The following is a 27802-nucleotide window of genomic DNA, read 5'->3' on the forward strand; positions in this document are numbered from 1 at the left end:
TAAACCAGCTAAAGACCAGCTAAAGACCAGCGTAAACCAGCTAAAGACCAGCTAAAGACCAACTTAAACCAGCTAAAGACCAGTTTAAACCAGCTAAAGACCAGCTTAAACCAGCTAAAGACCAGCTCATGACCAGCTTAAACCAGCTAAAGACCAGCTAAAGACCAGCTAAAGACCAGCTCATGACCAGCTTAAACCAGCTAAAGACCAGCGTAAACCAGCTAAAGACCAGCTAAAGACCAACTTAAACCAGCTAAAGACCTGTTTAAACCAGCTAAAGACCAGCTAAAGACCAGCGTAAACCAGCTAAAGACCAGCTAAAGACCAGCTTAAACCAGCTAAAGACCAGCTAAAGACCAGCGTAAACCAGCTAAAGACCAGCTAAAGACCAACTTAAACCAGCTAAAGACCAGTTTAAACCAGCTAAAGACCAGCTAAAGACCAGCTTAAACCAGCTAAAGACCAGCTTAAACCAGCTAAAGACCAGCTAAAGACCAGCGTAAACCAGCTAAAGACCAGCTAAAGACCAACTTAAACCAGCTAAAGACCAGTTTAAACCAGCTAAAGACCAGCTAAAGACTAGCTTAAACCAGCTAAAGACCAGCTCATGACCAGCTTAAACCAGCTAAAGACCAGCTTATGACCAGCTAAAGACCATCTTAAACAAGCTAAAGACCAGCTCATGACCAGCTTAAACCAGCTAAAGACCAGCTTATGACCAGCTAAAGACCATCTTAAACCAGCTAAAGACCAGCTAAAGACCAGCTAAAGACCAGCTCATGACCAGCTTAAACCAGCTAAAGACCAGCGTAAACCAGCTAAAGACCAGCTAAAGACCAACTTAAACCAGCTAAAGACCTGTTTAAACCAGCTAAAGACCAGCTAAAGACCAGCGTAAACCAGCTAAAGACCAGCTAAAGACCAGCTTAAACCAGCTAAAGACCAGCTAAAGACCAGCGTAAACCAGCTAAAGACCAGCTAAAGACCAACTTAAACCAGCTAAAGACCAGTTTAAACCAGCTAAAGACCAGCTAAAGACCAGCTTAAACCAGCTAAAGACCAGCTTAAACCAGCTAAAGACCAGCTCATGACCAGCTTAAACCAGCTAAAGACCAGCTCATGACCAGCTAAAGACCAGCTAATGACCAGCTTATGACCAGCTAAAGACCAGCTCATGACCAGCTAAAGACCAACTTAAACCAGCTAAAGACCAGCTCATGACCAGCTTAAACCAGCTAAAGACCAGCTCATGACCAGCTAAAGACCAACTTAAACCAGCTAAAGACCAGTTTAAACCAGCTAAAGACCAGCTAAAGACCAGCTTAAACCAGCTAAAGACCAGCTCATGACCAGCTTAAACCAGCTAAAGTCCAGCTCATGACCAGATAAAGACCATCTAAAACTAGCTAAAGACCAGCTTAAACCAGCTAAAGACCAGCTCATGACCAGCTAAAGACCATCTAAAACTAGCTAAAGACCATCTTAAATCAGCTTAAGACTAGCTTAAACCAGCTAAAGAACAGCTTAAACCAGCTAAAGACCAGCTCATGACCAGCTTAAACCAGCTAAAGACCAGCTCATGACCAGCTTAAACCAGCTAAAGACCAGCTAAAGACCAGCTAAAGACCAGCTCATGACCAGCTTAAACCAGCTAAAGACCAGCGTAAACCAGCTAAAGACCAGCTAAAGACCAACTTAAACCAGCTAAAGACCTGTTTAAACCAGCTAAAGACCAGCTAAAGACCAGCGTAAACCAGCTAAAGACCAGCTAAAGACCAGCTTAAACCAGCTAAAGACCAGCTAAAGACCAGCGTAAACCAGCTAAAGACCAGCTAAAGACCAACTTAAACCAGCTAAAGACCAGTTTAAACCAGCTAAAGACCAGCTAAAGACCAGCTTAAACCAGCTAAAGACCAGCTTAAACCAGCTAAAGACCAGCTAAAGACCAGCGTAAACCAGCTAAAGACCAGCTAAAGACCAACTTAAACCAGCTAAAGACCAGTTTAAACCAGCTAAAGACCAGCTAAAGACTAGCTTAAACCAGCTAAAGACCAGCTCATGACCAGCTTAAACCAGCTAAAGACCAGCTTATGACCAGCTAAAGACCATCTTAAACAAGCTAAAGACCAGCTCATGACCAGCTTAAACCAGCTAAAGACCAGCTTATGACCAGCTAAAGACCATCTTAAACCAGCTAAAGACCAGCTAAAGACCAGCTAAAGACCAGCTCATGACCAGCTTAAACCAGCTAAAGACCAGCGTAAACCAGCTAAAGACCAGCTAAAGACCAACTTAAACCAGCTAAAGACCTGTTTAAACCAGCTAAAGACCAGCTAAAGACCAGCGTAAACCAGCTAAAGACCAGCTAAAGACCAGCTTAAACCAGCTAAAGACCAGCTAAAGACCAGCGTAAACCAGCTAAAGACCAGCTAAAGACCAACTTAAACCAGCTAAAGACCAGTTTAAACCAGCTAAAGACCAGCTAAAGACCAGCTTAAACCAGCTAAAGACCAGCTTAAACCAGCTAAAGACCAGCTCATGACCAGCTTAAACCAGCTAAAGACCAGCTCATGACCAGCTAAAGACCAGCTAATGACCAGCTTATGACCAGCTAAAGACCAGCTCATGACCAGCTAAAGACCAACTTAAACCAGCTAAAGACCAGCTCATGACCAGCTTAAACCAGCTAAAGACCAGCTCATGACCAGCTAAAGACCAACTTAAACCAGCTAAAGACCAGTTTAAACCAGCTAAAGACCAGCTAAAGACCAGCTTAAACCAGCTAAAGACCAGCTCATGACCAGCTTAAACCAGCTAAAGTCCAGCTCATGACCAGATAAAGACCATCTAAAACTAGCTAAAGACCAGCTTAAACCAGCTAAAGACCAGCTCATGACCAGCTAAAGACCATCTAAAACTAGCTAAAGACCATCTTAAATCAGCTTAAGACTAGCTTAAACCAGCTAAAGAACAGCTTAAACCAGCTAAAGACCAGCTCATGACCAGCTTAAACCAGCTAAAGACCAGCTCATGACCAGCTTAAACCAGCTAAACACCATCTTAAACCAGCTAAAGACCAGCTAATGACCAGCTTATGACCAGCTAAAGACCACCTGAAACCAGCTCAAATCAGCTATAGACCAGTTCAAACCAACATACTAGCTTCAAGTCCTGCTTAACCAGCATCTGCTGTTTTGTTCAACAGGGAATTGATGGGAGGTAGAGTGATTTTCCAGCTCTGCACAGTAGAAAACTAACTGACCTTTACTGTCCCAGTGGACACATGAACAACACAGATGATGCTGTAACTGGACACACATTAATGAAGACATCAGATACACTGAGATGATGAAAAGTTCAGCGGCTCCAATGGGACAAACAAGCCTTTTCATCTCAACACCAATCAGCAGGCTGTGTCTCATTAATTTGCTCAACTGACCTCGTCACCCGCTTAACTTTGAGCAGTAAATATCTCACTCATGTTCTCCAGTGAACCCCTGATTTCGGTCAGTTGATGGAAGGTGTCATGTGTAAAGCTCTCTACAAGCTCTGAGGATGTTCAGAGATCATGTCATCTTTGGTTCTGTAGTAGAGTCAATTAATCAACAGGATCGGTTCTGGAAACAGATTGACCAAAGTCTCTTTATTCAGCTCATGTCAGCTCAGTTTAGGGGTGTGTGATCTTGACAAAGAAAGATTATTATAAAAAAACAAATTCTCGATAACGCTAATTAAATAAAAAGGTGTTTTGTGCTGGCCTGACATGGATAAATACAATACACTACAATATAGCCTATTTCGGAGCTGTATGACAAATTAAAAAAGAGGAGTTTCACAAAATGGATGTTTTTCAGCCAAGAAGAGAACAATGCTTGTACAAGCAAACAAAATGCTGTAGGCATCATTTACTCCAGCAGATCTCTAGTGCTCTGTGTCTGACAGAAGCTTCTGTTTGTGCTTGCTGCTGTGTCCATCTCTCTTAATTCATCATCTGTATATTCTGGTTCCAATAAGGAAGGCTGGGCAAAAAAAATTAAACTCATTATTTTCGGTTTCTTTGTGCAAAAAAAAAGGTATTTAGCACAGTTCAGTTCACTGTGTTTGTATAAATGCAACAACTACAAACAAACCAAAACTAAGAAGAGTGCCCTCTGGTGGCTATACGTGGGCACACCAACTATACACATGACAATGTCAAGTTTTGTGTGTGTGTGTGTGTGTGTGTCTTTTATCAGATTTACCAACTGTTATATCTTTAGTACTTTCCTTAATTTAAGTAGCCAAATCTTCTGCTAGCAATACAGTTGGAGAGTTTTTGACTGCATCAATAATTTGGCTATATTCCACAACATCACTTGCCTGTGATCAAAGATAGTGAGAGCTGATTTCGTACAGGAATTGTAAAATCAAGAGGGGTTACCCACATTCATATTGCTCCATGTGTGTGTCCACCTATGTTGCTTAGTAAGGAATGTGCTTGTAGAGGGATCACGTAAATCACATGGAAACAACATTATAATATCTGATTGGCTGGTAGGTGGCAATGTTCTGCAAATCTGTTCTTCCGAGTCCAAATACATATCTATTGTCATGATTTAAATACAGTATATATATCACTTATCTGGTGGGCATTACAGCCCTTACGGAAATTAACCATGGTTTTACTACAAATGAAACCAAAAAAACATGGTTACTATAGTTAATCTATGGTAACCACAAATTAACCATGGTTTTGCTAAATTAACCATAGTTTAACCATGGTATTTGAAGTAAATCTGTGGTTATACAAATGGTAGTCAATACGCCAAAAAACCATGGGTTACTACAGTTTTACTATAATAAAACCATGGTTATTGCTACTTTTAAAAGGGTCTTACTTTTAAATGCATCCAATTCTAAACCCCCCTGGAGTCAAGCCTGCTCTTCTGGTCTGGCCAGTTTAAAATGCTAACAAATGACCCCCTCTCATTAACAACTGTGAGGTTAGTTCTTGTGATTTCAAGGGTTGTAAAACCTGAGTCGTAGGGGGTTGGGGCCCAAAGTAGGCAAGGCAAGGCAAGTTTATTTATATAGCACATTTCATACACAATGGTAATTCAAAGTGCTTTACATAAAAGAAAGTAAAATAATAATGAAGAAAAATAATAAAACAAGCCATTTTAAAACTTTTAAAATGATTAAAAAAATTGACTTAATTAAAATGAATTTAAAAACATTTAGAAAATGATTTTACATAAAAAAAAACAGTGAAAATATAGTGCAATCAGTTCGGACATTGCACAGTGCTCATTCAATAAATGCACAGCTAAACAGATGAGTTTTAAGTCTAGATTTAAATGCGACTAGTGTTTTAGCACATCTGATCTCTTCTGGAAGCTGATTCCAGCTGCGGGCGGCATAGTAACTAAAGGAGGACTCCCCTTGTTTTGTGTGAACCCTTGGTATTTCTAACTGACTCGATCCTAATGATCTGAGTGCTCTGTTAGGTTTATATTCAGTGAACATATCTGCTATATATTTCAGTCCTAGGTCATTTAGTGACTTATATACGAGTAAAAGTACTTTAAAATCAATCCTAAATGTAACTGGAAGCCAGTGTAAGGACCTGAGGACTGGTGTGATATGCTAAGATTTTCTGGTTCTAGTCAGAATCCTGGCAGCAGTGTTCTGGATGAGCTGCAGCTGTCTAATGGTCTTTTTGGGAAGGCCGGTGAGGAGCCCATTACAATAGTCCACCCTGCTGGTGATGAAGGCATGAACAAGTTTCTCCAAGTCTTGGCTGGAAACAAAACATCTAATTCTTGCAATGTTTTTTAAATGATAGTATGCTGATTTAGTTACTGCTTTGACATGACTACTGAAACTAAGGTCTGTCTCCAGAATCACACCAAGATTCCTGACTTGATTTTTAGTTGTTTGACCCCTAGTGTCAAGGTATGCATTCACCTTGAACACTTCATCTTTGTAGGGATGCACTGAAACAGTGTGTGACACCACAACAACACAATATTTAATTTGTTGTGATTAAATAATTTAGGTGATATTACATTATTTATTCAGGTAGATTCCATTAAAAAAGCAAGCCTCCTTTTTTTATAATGTAAAAGGAGCTCATTCAAATACTGAGGTGCTAAACCATTCAGGGCTTTATAAGTAATAAGCAATATTTTAAAATCTATACGATGCTTGATAGGGAGCCAGTGCAGTGTTGACAGGACCGGGCTAATATGGTCATACTTCCTGGTTCTAGTAAGAACTCTTGCTGCTGCATTTTGGACTAGCTGTAGTTTGTTTACTAAGCGTGCAGAACAACCACCCAATAAAGCATTACAATAATCTAACCTTGAGGTCATAAATGCATGGATTAACATTTCTGAATTTGACATCGAGAGCATTGGCCGTAATTAGTTAGTTTTATTAGTTTTGTTATTTACTTTCATTAGTTTTTCAAATTGGTGTATTTCACCGGGCCGCGAAGAAATATAGAGCTGAGTATCATCAGCATAACAGTGAAAGCTAACACCATGTTTCTTGATGATATCTCTCAAGGGTAACATATAAAGCATGAAGAGTAGCGGCCCTAGTACTGAGCCTTGAGGTACTCCATACTGCACTTGTGATCGATAGGATACATCTTCATTCACTGCTACGAACTGATGGCGGTCATATAAGTACGATTTAAACCATGCTAATGCACTTCCACTGATGCCAACAAAGTGTTCAAGTCTATGCAAAAGAATGTTGTGGTCAATTGTGTCAAACGCAGCACTAAGATCCAATAAAACTAATAGAGAGATACACCCACGATCAGATGATAAGAGCAGATCATTTGTAACTCTAAGGAGAGCAGTCTCAGTACTATGATACGGTCTAAATCCTGACTGGAAATCCTCACATATACCATTTTTCTCTAAGAAGCAGTGTTAATTTCGTTGACTAAATATTTTCGTCATTATTTTCGTCACAAATATATTTTTGCGGAGAAAAATGAAATGAAAACTAAAAAAGAAGTCACTGATGGAGGCTAAAACTATGACTTAATTGATTGACATTATCGTCAACGAATAAAGGAAGAGACGAAAATAGACTGTGACGAAAATCCAATCAGCAGACGGGAGAAATGCGAGGAATGAACAAAAGAACCAATCTGCAAAACAGAACAGTCGAGACTGCATGAGAAGAGAACCAATCAGAGCCTGACTTATTGAGACATGAAGCGAAGGTATTCAGTCTTTGACAAAGCTCCTGGGAAGACGGCATTCGAAGAGATGATGTCTAAAAGAGCGACAAAATGTCCACAGCCGGGAGAAAAAGACTTGTGGGCTCACTTCACGTTTGACGACGAACAAAAAACAAAACAAAGTGTAAAGCATGCGGAGCGATCATTCGTGGCAAGAACACAACCAATTTGAAAAGACAGATGAGGCACCCGGACATACATTTGATTAATACTAATGTTTAGTATATTTCATAATGTTTTACTTGTTGACAATATCACAAATATTTCTAGATTAGTCATGTGAAATGTGACTGTTCACATCCTATCATTATACATACTCATCTAGCAATATTGTGGTATTTAAAACATACAATATTGCTAGACAAATGAATACCTTATAAAATCTTGTTACTTTTTTTATCCACCTAGCTGCCAACTTATTAAATATTTACTTGTTTCACTCTTTTATTTGCGTTTAGTGCTTTAATATTTACTGCTTGCGCAAATAAAGTGATTGCAATGAATAAATAATATAAACATAATTTATAATTTAAACTATTTTCTTTTTTTATGTCACAGCTGCAGAAGTCTCCTGATGAACGCGGAACCATGCGCAAAAAAGGCAAAAATGTCCAATCAAAACCTTGCAGAAGCACTGTTAGGTACTACAAAGTACAAAAGCAATGCCAGAGAACAGCAAGTAAAAGAGGAGGCTATAGCAAAATGGATTGGACGTTCAGGGTTACCACTGACTACAGCAGAAGATGAGGACTTTATTCTCATGATAGAAACATTTGATAAGAAGTTATTGTTTACATTACCATGACAATGTTTGTTGCTGCATAAAAGCTTTTGAATTGAAATAAAGACACAGTTGTGTTGAAATAAAGTTGAATTTGTGTTTTACATATTTTGGTTAAGTTTGTTTCCTATACCAGCGGGAAAAATTGTCTAGTAAATCTGTTATTGAATTTAGTATTATTTTAGTCGACTAAAATACCAAGCAATTTTAGTTGACTAAAATAAGACTAAAATAAAAAAAAATCAGATGACTAAAACTTGACTAAAACTAAAAAGAATTATAGTCAAAAGACTAAGACAAAAACTAAATTAAAATTTCTTGTCAAAATTAACACTGCTAAGAAGGAATATAATTGTGTGGATACCACCTTTTCTAGTATCTTGGACAGAAAAGGGAGATTCGAGATTGGTCTATAATTAACTAGTTCTTTGGGGTCAAGTTGTGGTTTTTTGATGAGAGGCTTAATAACAGCCAGTTTGAAGGTTTTGGGGACATGTCCTAATGACAATGAGGAATTAATAATAGTCAGAAGAGGATCTATGACTTCTGGAAGCACCTCTTTTAGGAGCTTAGATGGTATAGGGTCTAACATACATGTTGTTGGTTTAGATGATTTAACAAGTTTATACAATTCTTCCTCTCCTATAGTAGAGAATGAGTGGAACTGTTCCTCAGCCACCCCAGGAGGGATGAAGACCATCTCTTTTCACCAGGTCAGGTCTGCCCCAAAAGCTCGTCCAATTGTTTATGAAACCTATCTATGTTATTCTGTGGGCACCACTTAGACATCCAGCCATTGAGTTATGACAGAAGCACAAAGATTATTGCTATTATTGGGGGGCAGGTGCATTACAAATAGTAAATGCAAACGAAGACGTGAAATTTTCAAGCATACTGAAACGATGGAGTCATCACAGGACATGGAATCCATTTGCAAGCTTTTAATACGAAACATCTTGGTCGTACAGGCAGGGGTCAATGACAGCGAACACAGCAGAGAAGGACAGGCAGATCGTAGTCGGTGCACAGGAGGAATGTCAGGGTATCAAGCAGAGAAACACAGTCCAATAAACAAGCAATAATCCAGGAGGCTGGCAGCAGTAATCATAAACGGGAGACAGAACAAATAAGCAACAGGCAGACATCGGAAATAGTAAACGCTCAGAAATGCAAACTGTAGTAAGACAAGACCTCGCAATGAACACAAGAAAACTGCCAGCTTAAATACTAAAATCCAATGAGCTGCAGCTGGAGAGTAATCAGAGTGCAGGGATGGGGCTTGTGGGAAATGTAGTGCAATAGTCACTGTGTGTGTGTGTGTGTGTGTGTGTGTGTGTGTGTGTGTGTGTGTATGTGGTTGTAGGAAGAGTGGCAGGTGCAGGGTGAATGGGAAATGGAGTTAAATGTATATGTGAAGTCCAGTTTGCAGTGCCCTCTGCTGGCCATGATGGACACTCTCACTTGGGATCATGACACATGCTATGATTTCTGCTAATAATCCAACATATATTAAAAACAGTCAATTTATTTAAGCCCATGTGTCTTACTAACAAGAAACTATGCTTCTAACCACAGGTCCAGAGGTGTAGTTCTAACTATGTCAATTTGCACTGTCCAATGAACATCTCAGATTTTCTTCATCATATCTGCCCTCTTCTTCAGTCTTACAGTAACTAAAAGCAGTAACTAAATCAGCATACTATCATTTAAAAAACATTGCAAGAATTAGATCTTTTGTTTCCCGCCAAGACTTGGAGAAACTTGTTCATGCCTTCATCACCAGCAGGGTGGACTATTGTAATGGGCTCCTCACCGTTCTTCCCAAAAAGACCATTAGACAGCTGCAGCTCATCCAGAACACTGCTGCCAGGATTCTGACTAGAACCAGAAAATCTGAGCATATCACACCAGTCCTCAGGTCCTTACACTGGCTTCCAGTTACATTTAGGATTGATTTTAAAGTACTTTTACTCGTATATAAGTCACTAAATGACCTAGGACCGAAATATATTTCAGATATGTTCACTGAATATAAACCTAACAGAGCACTCAGATCATTAGGATCGAGTCAGTTAGAAATACCAAGGGTTCACACAAAACAAGGGGAGTCCTCCTTTAGTTACTATGCCGCCCGCAGCTGGAATCAGCTTCCAGAAGAGATCAGATGTGCTAAAACACTAGTCGCATTTAAATCTAGACTTAAAACTCATCTGTTTAGCTGTGCATTTATTGAATGAGCACTGTACAATGTCTGAACTGATTGCACTATATTTTCACTGTTTTTTTATTTGACCATAGACAGTAACAGAAATGGACACAGCGACCCCATTGGATTCAACGGAGACAAGTGAAGTCTATCAGAAGCACTTACTTCCTGGAGGTGGAGCGTACTGCGCAGACTCAAACTGAGCTTGATGACATAGATGTCACGTGAGCAACCTGTAAGTCTTCTAATCGCTGTGCCAAGAGAAATCTGAATCACCCCCCGAATCTTGCAGAGGTTGTTGAACAATTTTGTTCCGTTGCTTTTATGGACTCTCTAAGGGCTTCTCCCTTTACTTCATGCCTCCACGTCCCCCCGATTGCCTCATAGACAGTAAAAGATTGCCTGCGAGCTTCTCCTCCTGTCCATACAGTAATTTCTGTTTTTACAAAAACTGCTCCTACGGGAACATAACGTAAGATACAAGGTAATGGAGCCTTTTATACATTGTCGTGTATCTTTAGAAATAATGAATGGACAAATAGAGTCTTTAAACACCTCAGATGTAAAGTTATTCACTGTCAAAGTGACGGCAAAATGAATGGGAGTCAATGGAATGCTAACAGCAGGTGGGGGTCCGCTAGCCAATGGTGGCGCACAGGAGTGCTTCAATAAAATATGAAACCCTGCCCCCTGGTTTTTAGGGAGTACCAGTGTGTTTGCAGGGGCGTAACATACTCAAGTCATTTTACTTGATTACATTTCTGAAGACAAAACAGTACTTCTTACTCCTTACTCTTTTATTTCATCTTGAAAAGTACATTGTAGTTTTATTTTGTCTTCTGCACCAGTGATCAATGTTTTCACACATCAAGCACACACACGTTTATACTTCAGTTATATCTTTCATCTGGTACTTGTCTGGCTTCAAAAGTGATTTATCAGTCTTTCTGCTGATAGAGCCATTCTTTCTGTTTTGATAATTGAGTGCAAACAAAATCAGAGATGAGAATTGAAGTACTAGAAATATTTTTTTGTGGGCATTTTTGTTTTTTATCTCAAATTAAATATTACAAATTAAATTAACATTGTATGTTAAAGGGGTCATTGGATGCAAAATTAACGTTTACCTGTTGTTTGAACATGAATGTGTGTTGGTAGCGTATGTCCACAACCACCCTAAAATGATAAAGATCCACCCAGTGGTTTCTATAATCTACTAAAACCATTACGCCTTTCTCAAATCAAGTCTTTCTCAGATTGTTGATTGACAGTGGTGTCTTACTTTAGCTCCGCCCCCTGAGTGACTGTCATTATTGTAAACCAGAGTGATTGAGGTGTTTTGTTGTTGGATGTAATGAACATAGCAGTAGTCATTTACTCCTGACATCTGAACACGCAGTGGACTAGCTCTGTTTCTGAAGGGAATGTGCCCTGATCTACATAAATGTGTTTGTGTTCGCACAAATCATTCATGATCCAGCTTCACCTCCAGAGGAACTGAGTGCAAAATTCATAGAAAAAAAGAAAACTACAAATCGCCTTTCCTAACAACACACTACTTAGCAAGTTTCTTAATGAATGCACCTAAAGTTTACACCAAAACGGCTCGCTGTGACGCTGTTTGTGACAAGGTTAAAGGGTGTTAATTTACACTATCATTGAGAAATTATAATAAAGTGTGTTACAGATTTTCATTAAGACCTTGAAGAATCAAATTAACTTTTGGAAAATGGGCATCCGACTGTCAATTCATATTGTTTTAAATATTAATAATTACATGATTTGCAGATTAAATAATCCAATTAGTCGCAAATAATTATTTATCAATATTTGATGAGAAAAACTGTAAATGCCCCAAATAAACAATGAAAAGATTAATAATCCTTTGAGACAGTGACATTAAATAGACAAAACAAAGAAGTGGCATAATTATTCATTGTATGTTTGTATTGCATCACATTAAGTGACGGGTCTCTCTACGGCTGGAAGAATCAAGTCACTTAGAGTCAATGGTTGATAAAGATGGTTAATAACAATATTAACCCTAATAACAGGTGGATAAACAATATCAATATATGAAGGGATGTGGCTGAGAGAGACAAAAGCTGAACTGATTGTGCTGTCCCAAATATCTCTGAAAACAGATTGGTAAGATCCACACAAATGAAGGTAAAAAGATGATCAGTATGTAGATTTGGTCATAAGGCTGTATTAAGTGTTATATCTAATGCACTCTTTCCATGCCTCAACTTTACTCTCTGTCCGAGCCGATCTTTCATTTTCATTTATGATATTATTAAAAATGTTCTCAAACATAGTATGTTTGGGTAAAAAAGATTAACTAAACTAATGACACCTAGTGGCGTGAAGGCATAATGAAAAAGCTGATAAAGACACACAAATGCAGACACATGCTGGAGGACTCTTTCATAATGTTTGGTGGAGATGATGCAGCTCAGTACGGTTCCACCAGCAGCTGTCGGGAACACATTAAATCTCTGATACTCTGGAGGAGAAAGCTCCTGGGGATTTCCATTCAATGTCATCAGAAACCAGGTTTATCAGACAATCTACTGTACTCTTCATATTTCTGGAATATCACTGATCAGCTTTTGTTGTTCACAGCTCAGGGATACAAGATGTCATTCCAATCTGTGTGATACTGTACCACAAACAGGAAAGCATCTGATCTTTTCATGTGTCTGCACATTCTGGAAACAGTCCAAGCTCCTTGTGTCTGCTGTCACGTGTTTTCCAGTCTGCAGTTGCTGGTTGTGAAACTGAAACCAAGAGAGAAAGTGCAGATTGTTGTTTGCTCAGAGCTCAAATCAGAGACCAGGGACCGCCCCTAACTCACTCTCCACCAATCAGCACCCAGAGTCTGGAGCGGAGGGTGTGTCTAAGAGACACTGCTAGAATATCAGGAAGCTAGGACATGAACACAACTCAGACTGAAGTAAGACTGGAGGGAAGTAAATCAGGTAAGAGGCGTTCCTTCATTCAGATCATTCTAGCACTTGTGCTGCAAACAATCAATGTTCAGTGTTTCACAGTCAGCAGCAGCACATTCTTCATGTTTGGGTTTGATCCTGCAGTTGATCATGTGTGACCCTGTGTCTCTGAGATTGTGCTGGTGATTTAATTTAGCACTCAGTGTGTGTGTGAACTCTACAATCTGACTTATCTTGATAGATGTTCTGGGGGCTGTTTCAGAGAAGACCCTGAGAAAAGCAGGGATTAAAGTCCAAAACCTGGCTTGAAATAACCGAACAAATCACTCGGGACTAAAGTGGTTCATGAACGAGAGTTTGAGTTCACACAATCTCACTAATTCAATCCAGGCTGAATGAGTCAGGATAATTTGATGTGCATCTTATTCTTAGGCAGTCCTGGATCACATCGATTCACCATCACAAATAGAGAATATAATCTGTGCCGTTTAATGCATTTGAGACCTTGTGTTTTCATCAGTCTATAACTGACACGTCACAGGTGTATTTCTCATCTGACACATGTACAATCTTAATTCTACATATAAGTGTGTTTTTATGATAGCAGGAACTGTGAATCACATGTAAGCTGGTGCAGTACAGCCCTAATGACTAGCTCAAATGAGGTCATGTGTATCATATAATGCTGCGTTCCAGGAGGTTTTTGAGCCCGTAAGTCACGATTTCAAACCACGACACAACTTTATAGCGTTCCAGGCAAGTCACGCCAAACTTCCTGAGCACAAGCAACTGTAGCTAGATTATTAATTTTATTGCAATGTTATTGTAATGAATTAAACTTCCTAATCGTCGGGAAGAAGGAGGCGGGAACCGGCGGACAATCAAAATGAAACTTTAATTACAAAACAAACACAAAACAGCGCACCAGCCCCTCACGGACGACTGGTGCGCGCAAATAAAAACCAAAACACAACTAAAAGACCAGGCCTGGTCCTCTCTTGTCCTTCACTGTCGTCGCTCCAGTTTTATATCCTTCCATCTCCTCCGTGGGCCTCGAGACCGGTGGGTCGAACAGGTGTAGCTCATCTCCAATCACTCCACCGGCCTCGCTCCCATGTCCCTCGGCCCCGCCCCACTCGTCCCAGTTATATTGTCCTAAAATCGTTTTTTTAACGTGCACCACTTGCGTAAACACTGCATCCATAGGCAATATTATCCATAGAGGCTGCCATTGTTGTTTCGCAGGCTATGTGACGTCAGAGTTCGTAACTCGGAGTACATCTATCTAGTACGAGTTCACGGGTGGGAAGTCACGGGTTTGACTGCTGTTCCAGTGCACTTTCACGGGTAGAAGGTTGGAAAAACACGGGTTACGGGTAGCCTGGAATGCAGCATAAGATCTAGTCTGTTTTAATGTTTTTAAAGCTTTAAAGAGCAGTTTTACATCGTTATGTTCTACTAATAACCATAAAGTCTAGCTGACATAAAACCAGAGAGAAAGGCTGCGTAGCACATGTAGCAGCATGATAAAATGGTTTAATATATCTTTAAACAAAGTCATTAAATCTTGGGCACAATACATTAAATACAGTCGGTTGTAGCCTATGTTTTTGTTTGATTATTTAAGGTCTATTTTCTGTATGCTCGTATTTTTGAACTGATAAGGTCCAATAACAGTATGTGAGAGAGTCAGTGGTGATATGGATGTGTTCCTGTTGCTCAGTGTTGGAGGAGCTCATCTGAACCTGATAGTTAGCCTGCTCCTGATTAGGTTAGTTTCCCAGCATAAGATACCACACTCACTGAGCTTGAGCTATAGTCATTTTGACTTATGAAGCCAAATCAAGTCATATTTGGTGAACTTGTTTTATGAAACAGCCCCTGACCTTCAACAGTCCTTGTTTATGTGACATGATGGACTTGTGTAGTACCTCTCTAGTCAACCAGTATCAGCTGAACCCAGTCTGGTTCTAGTCTGTAGCTGGACACACACAATCTGACAGTGTCTCTTTCTTTTTTTTTTTTTTTTTTGTAATTTTTCAAGGAGAAATACAGAAAGCAAGCCTTCAAGATATTGCTAAATCAAAGACACTTGAAAGTTTATGCAATTACATGTATATCAAAACAGTATTAATAATAATGAAAAATAAACATATACATAAACACATAAAAACAATTATCAATACAGAATATATTCTCTCAGGCCTGGAAAGAAGTTTTTACAAGTGTCACCAATGCTTTGTTTCCTCCTCTTAACAGTAACTATATACAATAAAACATGGGGAGCTATTACTTACAGAAGATTCCAAAAATTGCCATATTCCAATAGTTAAAAAAAAAAAATTAACCTTTCAAAAGAGGTTTGGGCGTACTGGTTTAATGTAATCAATCCATTTACTCCATATTTGGAGGAAGTCTTCCCTTAATGCTCTTAAGGAGAAAGATAATTTTTCCATTACATGTATATTATGTGTTATATCAATCCACTCCTTCACCGTGGGTGACTCTGGTTTTAACCATTTTCTGGTAATTGCTTTTTTACTAGCTGCTAAGAGAATTAACAATAACTTATTATCATTTCTGTTCCACCTCTCTGAGGGGATATTACCCAAATATAAAAATTCACAGGTAAAGTCAATCTCTACCCCAAAGACAGCCGTCAGAGCTCCTTTAATCTCATGCCAGTATTGATTCAATTTCTGACACCCCCAAAAAATGTGATAATGGTTCGCTTCCATTTCCCCACATGATCTTCAGCAGCTAGTACCCTTCCCTTGATGTTTTTTCTGTGATGGTGTAGTAAAAAACCTGATAACGTTTTTCCAACAGAATTCTCTACATGTGGCTGAACTTGTGGATTGCCACTGTGCTCTACAAATTCTGCCCCAGTCTTCATTTGAAATAAAAAAAGTCTCCTTCCCTTATCCACTTGTCCCTTATATACAGAGTATTTTCAGGTAAATTTTGGAAAAAACCCTTATACAACTTTGAAATGATCTTATTACATGGCTGAGCCTTGGATACTGCTAGGAAAACCTGTATTATTCCTGACTCAGCCCTTGACAGTACTCCTGGTTTAATTTTACTTTCTAAATAATCCCTCACTTGAAGACATCTATAAAAGTCACTTTGGTTAAGCCCAAATTTTTCCTTTAGTGAATCAAAGCTTTGGATTTTACCCTTGTCGAAAAGAGTGTAATAATTTGAGATTCCTAATTTCTGACAGTGTTTCTATGTGTCTTACTCCGCCTGCTTGTGTAGTTTGTTGTGAAAGTGTGTTGTATTTGACCCAAACCGAGGAAAGGCTGCTCGTGCGGGGAGTTCGTGCACTGTGTAAAGCAGGATTATTGGAGTAATGGTTGAAGTGAATGTGTTTGGGTGTCCCAGGGGCCATGGACAAACCAGTGTGCTTGATTGACACGGCGTCCGATGGGAAGCTGTGTGTCCAGCACTCAGCGTTGCAGGTTCTGGAGCAGATCCAGCAGCCCGTGGTGGTGGTGGCCGTGGTGGGTCTCTACCGAACTGGGAAGTCCTACCTGATGAATCGACTGGCAGGGAAGCAAACAGGTCAGCAGCACTGATGTCATGCAAACGCTTGTACCCCTTCAGATAAGTGCATGCAAGTCATTGTGGGGTTTCTGGTGTGTGGTTATCAGGGTTTGCACTGGGCAGCACAATCGAGTCCAAGACGAAGGGCATCTGGATGTGGTGTGTGCCTCACCCCACTAAAGCAGGAACCACTCTGGTGCTGCTGGACACCGAGGGACTCGGAGACGTGGACAAGGTGACAAACTAAAGTACTTCTGTCATATATTATCTATATGGCTTTCTGTCTGATGGCTGGTCAGTTGTCCAGGCCTAGTGGCCTGTTTGTAGTGACCGACCCAATCCAAAGAGATATCACAGTGTACAACAATCTCATAATCACAGATGATTCAATATCAGGAACTGTGTGTCTGTTATGGGCTGTGGTCTCATGTCTTCATGTCCTGTTTGTCTCAGGGCAACTCAGTGCATGACACCAGGATCTTCTCTTTGGCTGTCCTTCTGAGCAGCACTCTAGTCCTGAACAGCCGAGGAACTATTGACAACAGGGCTATAGAGGAACTGCAGTATCCTTCTGATCAACAACAAGTTTGTTTGATATGAGAGCTTGCCAAGTATTTAGGTTAATAGTTTAGTAATATGTAAATAAGAAAGACTCCAAGTAAAGCTATCCCCAAATTATAGTTGTCTTTTGTAAATTGGCCATTAGCTGGGATTGCTCTTGTACAGATCTCCGTGGTTTACAATATTGCAGTGAATGTTCAGCAGTCCTTTGACTCACACTGAACAGATACGTCACTGAGCTAACGGAGTACATCAAGATCAAGTCACCTGATGAAGTTGTAGATGACGGAGAGTTTGTCAAGTTCTTCCCCAGTTTTATCTGGGCTGTGAGGGACTTCACTCTGCAGCTTAAAATCAATGAGAAAGATGCAACAGAGGATGAATACCTAGAGTTTGCTCTGAAGCTAAAACTAGGTAATATTTAACCCTGAATTTTTTTTTTTTTTTTTTTTTTTTTTTTAAAGAAATGGACAGTGAACAATAAACATTAACCTCAAAGGGAGAGATGCATAGTGCCAGGTTTTAGCTCAAGAGCTCATTTTCACCCTTAGTCCCTGGGCAGGCTGATGTTAAGCTACAATATATAAAACATACATGAGTAATAAGATTTACACTTGCCTGATAGTTTTATTACCAGCTTTGTCAGAACATGTGCTTTGTCATTCTGTTAGCAAACAAAACCTTTGTAGCCACTTCCAGTCAATGATTTTGGCTCTCTGTGTTTATCTCCAGTGATAGCCAAGATCATTGACCATTAACATGTTGAAAAGCTAGCAGTTTCTTTGATGTTACAGTTTTCACTGTGTATTTTGACTGAAGGACTGCTTTGTGTTTTTTTTTGAAGGTACCTCGATGCAAGTGAACAATTACAACCTTCCAAGAGAGTGCATTCGTAAATACTTCCCATCTCGGAAATGTTTCACCTTCCCATTCCCAACCAATCCAGACAATGTCTCTTATCTGGAGACACTGGACCCAGAGGAGATTTCAGAACGATTCTTGGAGGTCACGAATCGTTTCTGCCAGTTTATCTTTGACCAGAGCCAAGTGAAAAATCTGAAAGATGGACACACGGTCACCGGCAGAGGTAACTCGTAGATTCATGTATGAGTGACTAACCCAAGAGATCAAACCATTTCTATAGCGCTTCTTGCATTTCACAAGACTGGGATGACATGTTTAACAGTCATCATCATCGTAAATCCTTGAAAGTTTTTTATATTTGTAAAAAAAAAATGTATGTACATTGTTCTTTGTATTATTATCGCCTTTACATCAAATTACGAAAAAGCAGTTCAGACTAAAGCGAGGGTGTATCTAATACAGCGTCTATGGGAGGGACGGTAAATTTGACATCGTTCTCTCTTCTAACTGACGTTATCAGTCGCTCTCAATTTTTTTTCCTTTTATTGAAAGTCATGAAAACATTATTGAGTTTTTCTTTTGATATTTGAGGAAATGGGAATGCAAAAAACTTTTTTGTGGTACTCTCCCATTCACTGCGCTTCAAGTTAACCCAACTATGACGACTTCGCTGCGGAGAAACCAGGAAATGTGGAAAAGGTCCATACACGTAATGTACTTGTTTCAAAGCAGCTTTATAGAAAATAATACTGGCATGTCTGTAATGCTTTAACTTTAAGCAGTTTTAGATCTGGGCGATATGACTTATGTTAATGATATAAATGGTATGGCATGAAATGCAGTGTTGTGCTGTGTTTAGAGAGTTATATATGGTATTAAAAGTAACGTCTTGGTAGAGAAAGAATACATACTTGGTTACTAACGTAACCTCGGTTCCCTGAGATATGGGAACGAGTACTGTGTCTTGCTAAGACGCTTTAGGAAAAGACTTTTTGGAGCCTGCCAGAATGGGCAGGGCATGTGGTTATATAAACAGGTGTTCTCCACAGGATTTGTGAATGCGAAATTTGATTATTCATCAAATTCTGGCTTTACTTTTTTAGGTATAGGTACAATAATTGAGCTTTTCCACAAATCAGGTACCAACCCTAGATCTATAGAAGTTTGAAAATGTAAGTGGAGAACTCCACTAAGCTGTTGAGCACAGTGACTCAGTGTTCAACCACATATACCATCTGGGCCTGGGGCCAGCGGTGTAGCCTTCAACTGTTACAAAATATCAGATAGATTCAATTTAATATTAGTTCTTCTAATAATTTTATCTTTAAAAAGTCCCATCTTGCTAACATTATCTATAAGAAGTGCCATCTCATCACGTATAGCAGAAGTACTTACTTCAGCCATACTCTTAATTCCTTTTCAGGCAGCTTTAAGATTACCTTGCAAAAACACACCCTCAATCTTATTTTTATAATTATTTTTAGCTATTTTTACTGGCCTTTCAACTTCCCTGCTTATCTGTTTTTTCTCCTCATAAGTTCCTGAGTTAAATGGTCTCTTCTTCATATTCAGCAAACCTGAAAACTCCTTCGTAACCCAAGGTTTATTATTGGGATACAAAATTATCTTTTTGTAGGTATGACAGTATCAGCACAGAAAGTAATATACTTAGAAATGGTAAACACCTGTTCATTAAGATCACAACATGTGTTCAAAAACATATTCCAGTCTGTGCAATAGAAACAACCCTTTACAACTTCAATATTATGATCAGATGATCCAAGAGGTGGTAGTGACAGAGACCTAAAAGCTCCTAGATTCGGTCCATAACATCGATCTAAAACTTAATCAGCACAGGAAGCACATGTAACCTATCCAGGGCCGTGCACAAAGGGGTATCCCAGTGGCTAGAGCCATTGGCCTTTTATCTTCATCAGCTGCAAAAAGCCAGTTCTACATTAAATGTGAATTCAAAGCTCCAGCAAGCCAGCAGGCAAATCATCATATAGAATATTTAGCACAGTCGTTCCCAACGTTTTTCAACTCGTGGCCCACACAACCAAACAAATAACTGACCCAGTTATTGTTGGGTTAATAACTTAGCACTCAGAAGCTAGATTGTTAACTGTCTTTATTGAATGAACTTGCAATGGTCAGAAAATAACTCGAGCTTGCACCGCTCAGCAAAACTACTGTTGTTCTGTAGCATATGCAGCAAAATATCTAAGATAAATTGGCAGTTTATTCTTAAACCAATCAACGAGCTCGAATAGTGGAAGCATAGTTACAGTTTAATATTAATTTTGTTATTTAATTATATATATGAAATTGTTATTATGTTATGACTTAGACATTTTTACATATATGAACAATATTAATATTTCTTTTAATAGTAATTGGTGGCCCACCTGCAAAACCTACAGGTTGAAAACCACTGATTTAGCAGTTTGACTAAACAGAGAGTTTGTTGGCCATTAGTGACTACAGGTGAAAAGATATATCTGTAACGATGAGCCAGAAACGTTCGGATCCATATGCAGAACTTTTATTAAGAATGGTCAGACAGGCAATAATCAGTAACAGCGTCAGGTATGTCAGGGATAACCAGTATCAGTAACAGAAACGAGCAGAATGTCGGGGCAGGCAGCAGAGAATCAGAGTCGGTAAAACAATCCAAAGGTCAGGTACGGCAGGAACAAACACAAGGAAAAACGCTCGGAAACGTCAGGCTAAACAAGACTTCGCAATGTGGCTGTGTGTGAGTGCTGCTTTATATACGTGTATGTGTGTGTGTCTGTGTGTGTGTAAATGAGGTGCAGGTGTGGCAAGGAGATTAGCTAATGAATGAGGTGCGGCAAGGTAATAGTGATGCAGAGGCTCATGGGAGATGTAGTTTGGGTGTGGTGCAACAGATGAGAGGGGCTAGTGTCCAAGTGATATGGTGACATCTGGTGGTTGATGGGTGGAATGATCCTGAGTGGAGTGCCCTCTACTGAAGTTCATGGGCACTCCAGCTAATGATCGTGACAATATCTGATTATAATGTGATGAAAAGCATTTTCTGGTTCTCATCAGAGAAAGATTTGGTGCACTTGTACACTGTCCCTATCAAATAAACTACTAATAATATCTATATGATAAATTAAACTAGTAATATCACATTAAATACCAGTTTATAATTCAGAGATTTAACTTAACTACAGTGCCTTATGGTGGGGTAAATTAAAATGCTCAATTTGGCTCACTTTTACCCATAGCTGCCATTTTGGAAAAAAAATAGCTACTGTAGCTTACCAGTTCAGGCTAATATTTAATTATTCTAAATGATTGACATGGTTTTATTGCTAAATGATCTATATGTATCATGTATATTTTTAGACCTGGATAAATTTGCTTTGATGTAACAACCATTACATCTGTTATTACTTTAAGAAACCAAAAACTGTTTAAGTAATAGGTGCCTTCCACTCCTCCCGTGTTTTTCTCCTTATCACAATCTGGCAGAAATGATGGGTGGTTCCAAAATAAATGGTCACAACAGTAAAAGTGTATAGTGGCCAAGAAACAGCGGGGGGGGGTCAACTTACCCCACTCTCCACTACTTCCATTGATGATGAGGCAAAAGCATGCTCAGAGAGTGAGGGATAGCCCACTCTAATCAATACATCTACAATAAAGTCTGAAAATATTACAGAGCTGTCTTTTCTTTTAATTGTATATTTGTAACAACTGTATTACTTGTATTAACAAGCACCCATTCTCTATTGCCCCTTTTTCTTGGGCCTCCACGTCTTTCCCCAGTAGTATCTTTATCTCTGTCCAGCAAAAGGTGTCCCTAGATCCATAAAGTGCTATTAGCAACTGAGTCTTCCAACCAACTTTCAATAAATGCCATTATATGCGCGTTTCTGTATTTGTGCATAAAACTCAAATTGGCTTGTTATTTATCCAGTTTATGTTGATTTGAGCTTACATTGCCTAAAAGTATTCCAGGCAATGGAGTTAATCTTTGAGCCCTCTTTAATCTGCATCAAACTCCCCCTTGGTTCCCGCATTTCATCCTAACTCTTCTTTTTGGGCCTCGAGAATTCGCAGCAGGCTTAATTAATTCTCCAGGAATATTCCAAGTGTAATCGACAGGAACGGCATTAGAACGCAAGCCCAACAGGAACTCTCTGGTCATCACTGGCACGCTCCACCAAGACTCTACCATGAACCAAAACTGAGATTGCACTATTTCCCCAGTTGATCAGCAGCAGCAAAAGCACAATCTTTCACAATCAATTTAACAAACTCATTAATTTACAAACATTGAAGCACGCACGCAGCTCTGCCAGTCGCCACATGAGCAGCACCCAAGCAAATAGGACAGAGAGGGGAGATCCCATCTCAGCGGAATGGTATATGAGCTGCTCCCAGCGAGCGCAGGTTGAGTTGAGCCCTTTCCAGGAAGTGCTCTACCAGAGTGAAGAGACACTTTGAGGAGATGCCTCCCTGGCAATTTATGTAGAACACCACAGACATGGTGTCCGATTGGATTAGCACATGGTGCGATTGTAGCCATGATTGGCAAGAAGAACTGACTGGCTCAACAAACTGCTAGCATATCTAGGCAGTTGATGTGAAAGCCTTTTTCTGTCATTGACCAGTGGCCAAAAGTTAGTATGTCCTCGCACAGCGCCCCCAACCTGAATTGCGGGCATCTTTTGTGACAACTGTCCGTCTGCAAACCACACCTATGGTCACACTCTGTTCCTTCTAGCTGGAGTTTTTCCAGGGGGCCAGGGCTGTCACACAGGCCTGATTCACCCTGATCTACAGGCGTCCATGATGTCGCGTATGGGATGGAACCTGTGGTGCCACTGTAGTGCTGGCAATGCTGCCGTCTTGAGGCCCAGCATCCTTTGAAATGCTTTGAGAGGGTGAGTGGAACCAATCTTGAAGGAGGTCGCCAGCCTCCGTATGGCCAGAGCCCATTCCGGCATGACTTCTGCTCTCATTTGGATTATCTCATGATATTCACTGGTTGAGTAACAACAAGCTTTTGGCAAAATTGACCCTGACACCCAGGCACTCCAGGTGGCTGAGGAGAAGGGTCCTGTGTGATATTAATTCTGCCTCTAAATGGGCCAGAACAAGCCAGTCATTGAGGTAGTAGAACCGCGCCTAGCACTTCATAAAAGTGCAGGGGCCCAAAGGGAAGGACTAAGTGACTCCTTCGAATGCGAATCTCAAGAAAATCCTGTGATGGGGGCTATCTGAATGTGAAAGTATTCATCCTTCAGGTTCAGAGAAAAGAACCAGTCTCTTGAACGAATTTACACAAGGATCTGTTTCACCTTTTATCACCTCTGACGTGAGTGTCTTGCTTTCCACTAAGTTGGGGACCATGCCACTGAAGCGCAGGGGTCTTAGAGTGAATTGGAGTTAGCTCAATAGGAATTGAGCCTTACGAATTGTAAAATAGCCTTATCGGGCTGAACGGCGCATAGCTGAAATGTTGCATAGCTTGGGACGATTTTTGTACCTTTGTAAAGCGCTCGACGAATCCTTCAACCACTGGCCCAAAGAGACCCTTTGGAGAGACTAGAGCATTGAGGAAGAGGATCTTATCTTCCTAGAGGATCCGCCTCCTTGATCTGTTAACGTCAGCTACAAATGGCGCTCGAGCACCATAAGGCTGGCCATCGATCGCCTAAGTGGTGGTCTTGGTGGCATGCAGAGCCAGGTCGGTTGCACTCCTCAGGTCCCTGAGGGTCACAGAATCCAGGCCAGATTCATCAGAGGATGCAAGGATCTTGGCCTGAAAAACCTGAAGGACCGCCATTGAATGAAGCACTGAAGCCACCTGTCCAGCTGAAGTGTAGGCATGTCCAAGGAGAGCTGAAGTGGTCCTACACGGCTTGGATGGGTGAGCGGTCTTTTCTCTCCAGCTGATGGCCGTGGGCGGGTAGAGGTGCGCGGTTACTGACTACTCTAGGGGTGGTGGCTTATCGTACCCTTTTTCTTCAGCGCCATTGATGGAAGTGAGGGCAGATGAAGAAGCAGTACGGAGGCAGGCAGGGTAGGAAGTGCACCATGATCTGGTGAGCTCATCATGGACCTCCGGTAGGAATGGAGAGGAACGCTGATGAGGGGCCAGGCGGTGCGCCAGCAGGAACCATTCATCCAGACGGCTGTGGGATAGCTCCTCTGGCTGATACTACTCTAAATCCAGCTCTTCGACCACTTTGGAAAGGATACAGAGAAGCTCAGCATCCATCCTGTCTTTGGTGGCACTGGGCGTGGACTATGGCGAGGGGTCAGTCACTGAGCCAACAGCTCCTCTGCATCCGATGCTGCTAATGACATGCTGTTGTCAAGTAACTCATCCTCACTTCCCCCAAATGAGATTAGGTCGTTCACACCACATAATGCTTTATGGGGTGTGTTGGCAGTCAAACATACTGCATGGCTGGCTACTGCATTCAATATTGATAGTAACCACAGTTCAAGTACCACAAGCTTTTCAACAAATACTTTATTGGTGTATTTGTGTCATCTGTCACTTACATGCCCTCATTTCATTCCAAACCTATGTTATTTTGTGTGTAATATAGAAGAATTTAATCTGAGAACTGTCTGTAATTTTTTGTACATACAAATGGAAGTCATTAGTAACCAAAATGGTTTAACCCAAAACAAAAAATAAAATATTTGTTTTTTTAGTGAATTATGCTTTTAATGCTCTGGAATTAATGTTTTCCATCTTTGCATATTTATTCATCAACAACTTAATGACATAAAGCTTGAAAAACTCTGTTTCAAAACTAAACTAATAGAATTGCGTCCATTTATTTTTGACCTTACTTGTGTTTGACTCTTCTGCTTTCTTACAGTTCTGGGTCATCTTGTAAAAACCTACGTAGACACCATCGCCAGTGGAGCTGTGCCATGTCTGGAGAATGCTGTGATCGCAATGGCACTGATTGAGAATGAGGCTGCTTTTCAGGAGGGGCTTGAGGTGTACCAGAGTGGAATGGAGAAGCTGAAGAAGTCCTTCCCTCTGGAACTGAATGAAATCACCTGTGAACACCAATGCTTCAGTCTCATGGCAACACAGACCTTCATGAAACGCTCCTTCAGGGACAGTGATGGGAAGTTCTTGACATCTTTAGAGGTAGGTGGGAGTGGACATGCCACATTACAACACTAGATGGCTTTAAGTCACCTTATGGAAAATGACATGAGCTAAGACTCCAATAACAACATGGGTAACAGTTAACTCAAATTTCTAAAAAATGGGCAACTTTTGTTGCACAGATAAATGCACTTTGGTATTCTTGTAGAGAAATAGTCTGAGAGTCAGAAGATTCACAGTTCAAACCTGGTGTATTCTGGCTATGTGTCAAAGTGACCTTGAGCAAGACACTGAATGTTCCCAATGGTTAGGATATGATGAATAATACCATTTTGTAAGTTGCTTTTGAAAAAAGCATTGGGTAAATAACTAGATGGATAGAAATGTACAGAAAGTGTACAGAAAACTCAAATGATGAGCATTAAGGAACCTTCCTGTTTTGTTGTGCTGTTTTAGGAAGCCATCAATCATCAGTTTGACAGGTATCTCCAGGACAATGAGAAGGCCTCTGAGGCTAAATGTGAATGTCTTCTATCAGTTCTCTCTGAAGCAATGACAGAGAGGATCAATCAAGGGTTTTATGCCACAGCTGGTGGGTACAATCTCTTCTGTCAGGACCTGGAGGACATTGTGAATCAGTACAATACACTGGCCTATCAAGAAGTCAAGGTGATAAATGTTACGTTAAAGCAATAGCACTAAGCATCTTCAGATATTAATATTTTTACCAACAGGTTTACTCTTTCTGTGTTTCTTCACAGATTGCCGAGGTGTTGGAGAAATTTCTACAGCAAAAGGTTGCAGTCACCACAGCCATTCTGCAGGCTGATGATAAACTAACCGAAAACGAAAGAAGGATTTGCGGTGAGAGCTTTGTGTTTTCAACAGTAAGCCCTGCACATGAGAATATGAATAGAATCAACCCAGTAGCACAGTTAGCATTAAGGTAAATGAAAGGATGGTGCAAGGGAATTAAGAGTAAGGGGATGGATGGATGAATGCTTGTTTTGAACGCTCATCTTCTCAGTGTGTCAAACAAGAGGGATGATGCTGCTAGCATGTCTACTTCGCTGAACTTACAGCATGCATGTCTGTTTCTTGAACCACTTGTGTTTTGGCTGACCAGAGGAGAGAGAGCGGGCAGTCCTTCTGGAACAGGAGATCAAGGCCCAGGAAGAGAGGCAGCGTCAGCTGGAGGAGAAGATGGTGACTGAAGAACAGAATAATGAGGAGAGGGTGAGACAGGTCATACAGAAGATGGAAGAGGAGATGTCCTTCCAACAGCAGGAGACGCAGCGCGCCATGGACAGTAAGCTGAGGGAACAGGCTGCCCTGATGGAGAAGGGCTTTCAAGAGAAAGCCGACAAAATGGCCAGCGAGATCGAGCAGTTGAAGAGGAATAATAACGAGGTAGAGGACAGGAAGTCCAGGGAGTTTGCACAGAAGATAGCAGATCAGGAGCGAAGAAACGCACAGAACTTGGAAGTGATGAGGCAACAGCACAGACAGCAGATGGAGGCGATCAACAGCAGACCGAGACCTTCATCTCCAGGCTGTTCTATACAGTGAAATCTGCTTTTACACAATAATCTCCCTGAATGCAATATCCTTTTTGACTTTATAGTTACAAAGCTTTTTATTTGATGTCATAGCTGTTTCAACTTCTGAATGGTAATGTGTGAGCGCTGATCATCCGTTTTTCTGAATGTAATGCTGACATGGTAACCAACCTTATTCAAGGAGAACAGTGTTAGCTATATGGACTATGAATATGTATGTATAGAGATTAACATTGTAAAATAAACTGCTGGACATGCACCAAGCAACACAGAGCTAAAATGTGTTTTGAAAAGAACCAGAATAGCATTGTTTTACTGAATGGCCTTTAAATGGCAGGAGGCGTCATGCAGATCACACAACAGGCAAAGTAACTCATTTCATCAACATAGCCTAACTTTTACAGAAAATACTCACATGTAACCCCCCTTTGCAATCATTTTCACAATAAGGTGGGAATGATTCCTAAGGCACCTAGTGAACATCACATAATGATTAATAGATCATTAATTAACATAAAATACTTACAAATGCTAATAAACTTTCAATTGCGATCAAGTGCATATGATCATGCACATTATATACAAATGATTTTTAAATGATCTTATACACTGACTGACAGCTTATTTATTAGTGTGCATTTGAATGCTTGCAAATGTGATTAAACTGGTTGCTTAAACTGATTAAAATATAATCGAACACACTTTTTTCATTTACAAATATTGTATAAAGGTCAGTACATTTAAGCACTTTTAGACACTTTAATCCATGTTGACATGATTAATTAACTCATAACCACAGTCTGTTGACACATTTGCATGCACACTTCTGCTACTTAAACATATTTGCACATAGTTTAATTATTTGCTCAGCTTTTTGCTGTTTCAACATTTAAACCGTTCATTATTTTGAAATGTTGATGAACATTTACTATGAATCATTTAGTATCAAGTATTCTTTATAGTGCTCAATT

At 40.2% G+C, this 27802-nt stretch overlaps 1 protein-coding gene across 2 annotated transcripts; it reads left to right on the forward strand.

Annotated features, from left to right (window-relative positions):
* Window positions 1-16564: 16564 nt before the first annotated feature.
* LOC132131698 (guanylate-binding protein 4-like) lies at window positions 16565-26933 on the forward strand. 2 transcript variants are annotated; one of them, XM_059543764.1, is made up of 9 exons: window positions 16565-16745; window positions 16835-16962; window positions 17181-17290; window positions 17515-17702; window positions 18133-18375; window positions 25031-25311; window positions 25729-25941; window positions 26034-26136; window positions 26399-26933. In XM_059543764.1, exons 1-9 carry the CDS (start codon window positions 16571-16573, stop codon window positions 26839-26841), a joined length of 1884 nt encoding a protein of 627 aa, XP_059399747.1. In that variant the 5' UTR covers window positions 16565-16570; the 3' UTR covers window positions 26842-26933. The 2 variants fall into 2 exon arrangements, with proteins under 2 accessions (XP_059399747.1, XP_059399748.1); XM_059543765.1 differs by lacking the exons at window positions 25729-25941; window positions 26034-26136; window positions 26399-26933 and adding an exon at window positions 25481-25699 and having other exon boundaries at window positions 16569-16745.
* Window positions 26934-27802: the final 869 nt, after the last annotated feature.

This window comes from Carassius carassius, chromosome 48, assembly GCF_963082965.1.
Source record: "Carassius carassius chromosome 48, fCarCar2.1, whole genome shotgun sequence".
In the NCBI taxonomy this organism is placed as follows: Eukaryota; Metazoa; Chordata; class Actinopteri; order Cypriniformes; family Cyprinidae; genus Carassius; species Carassius carassius.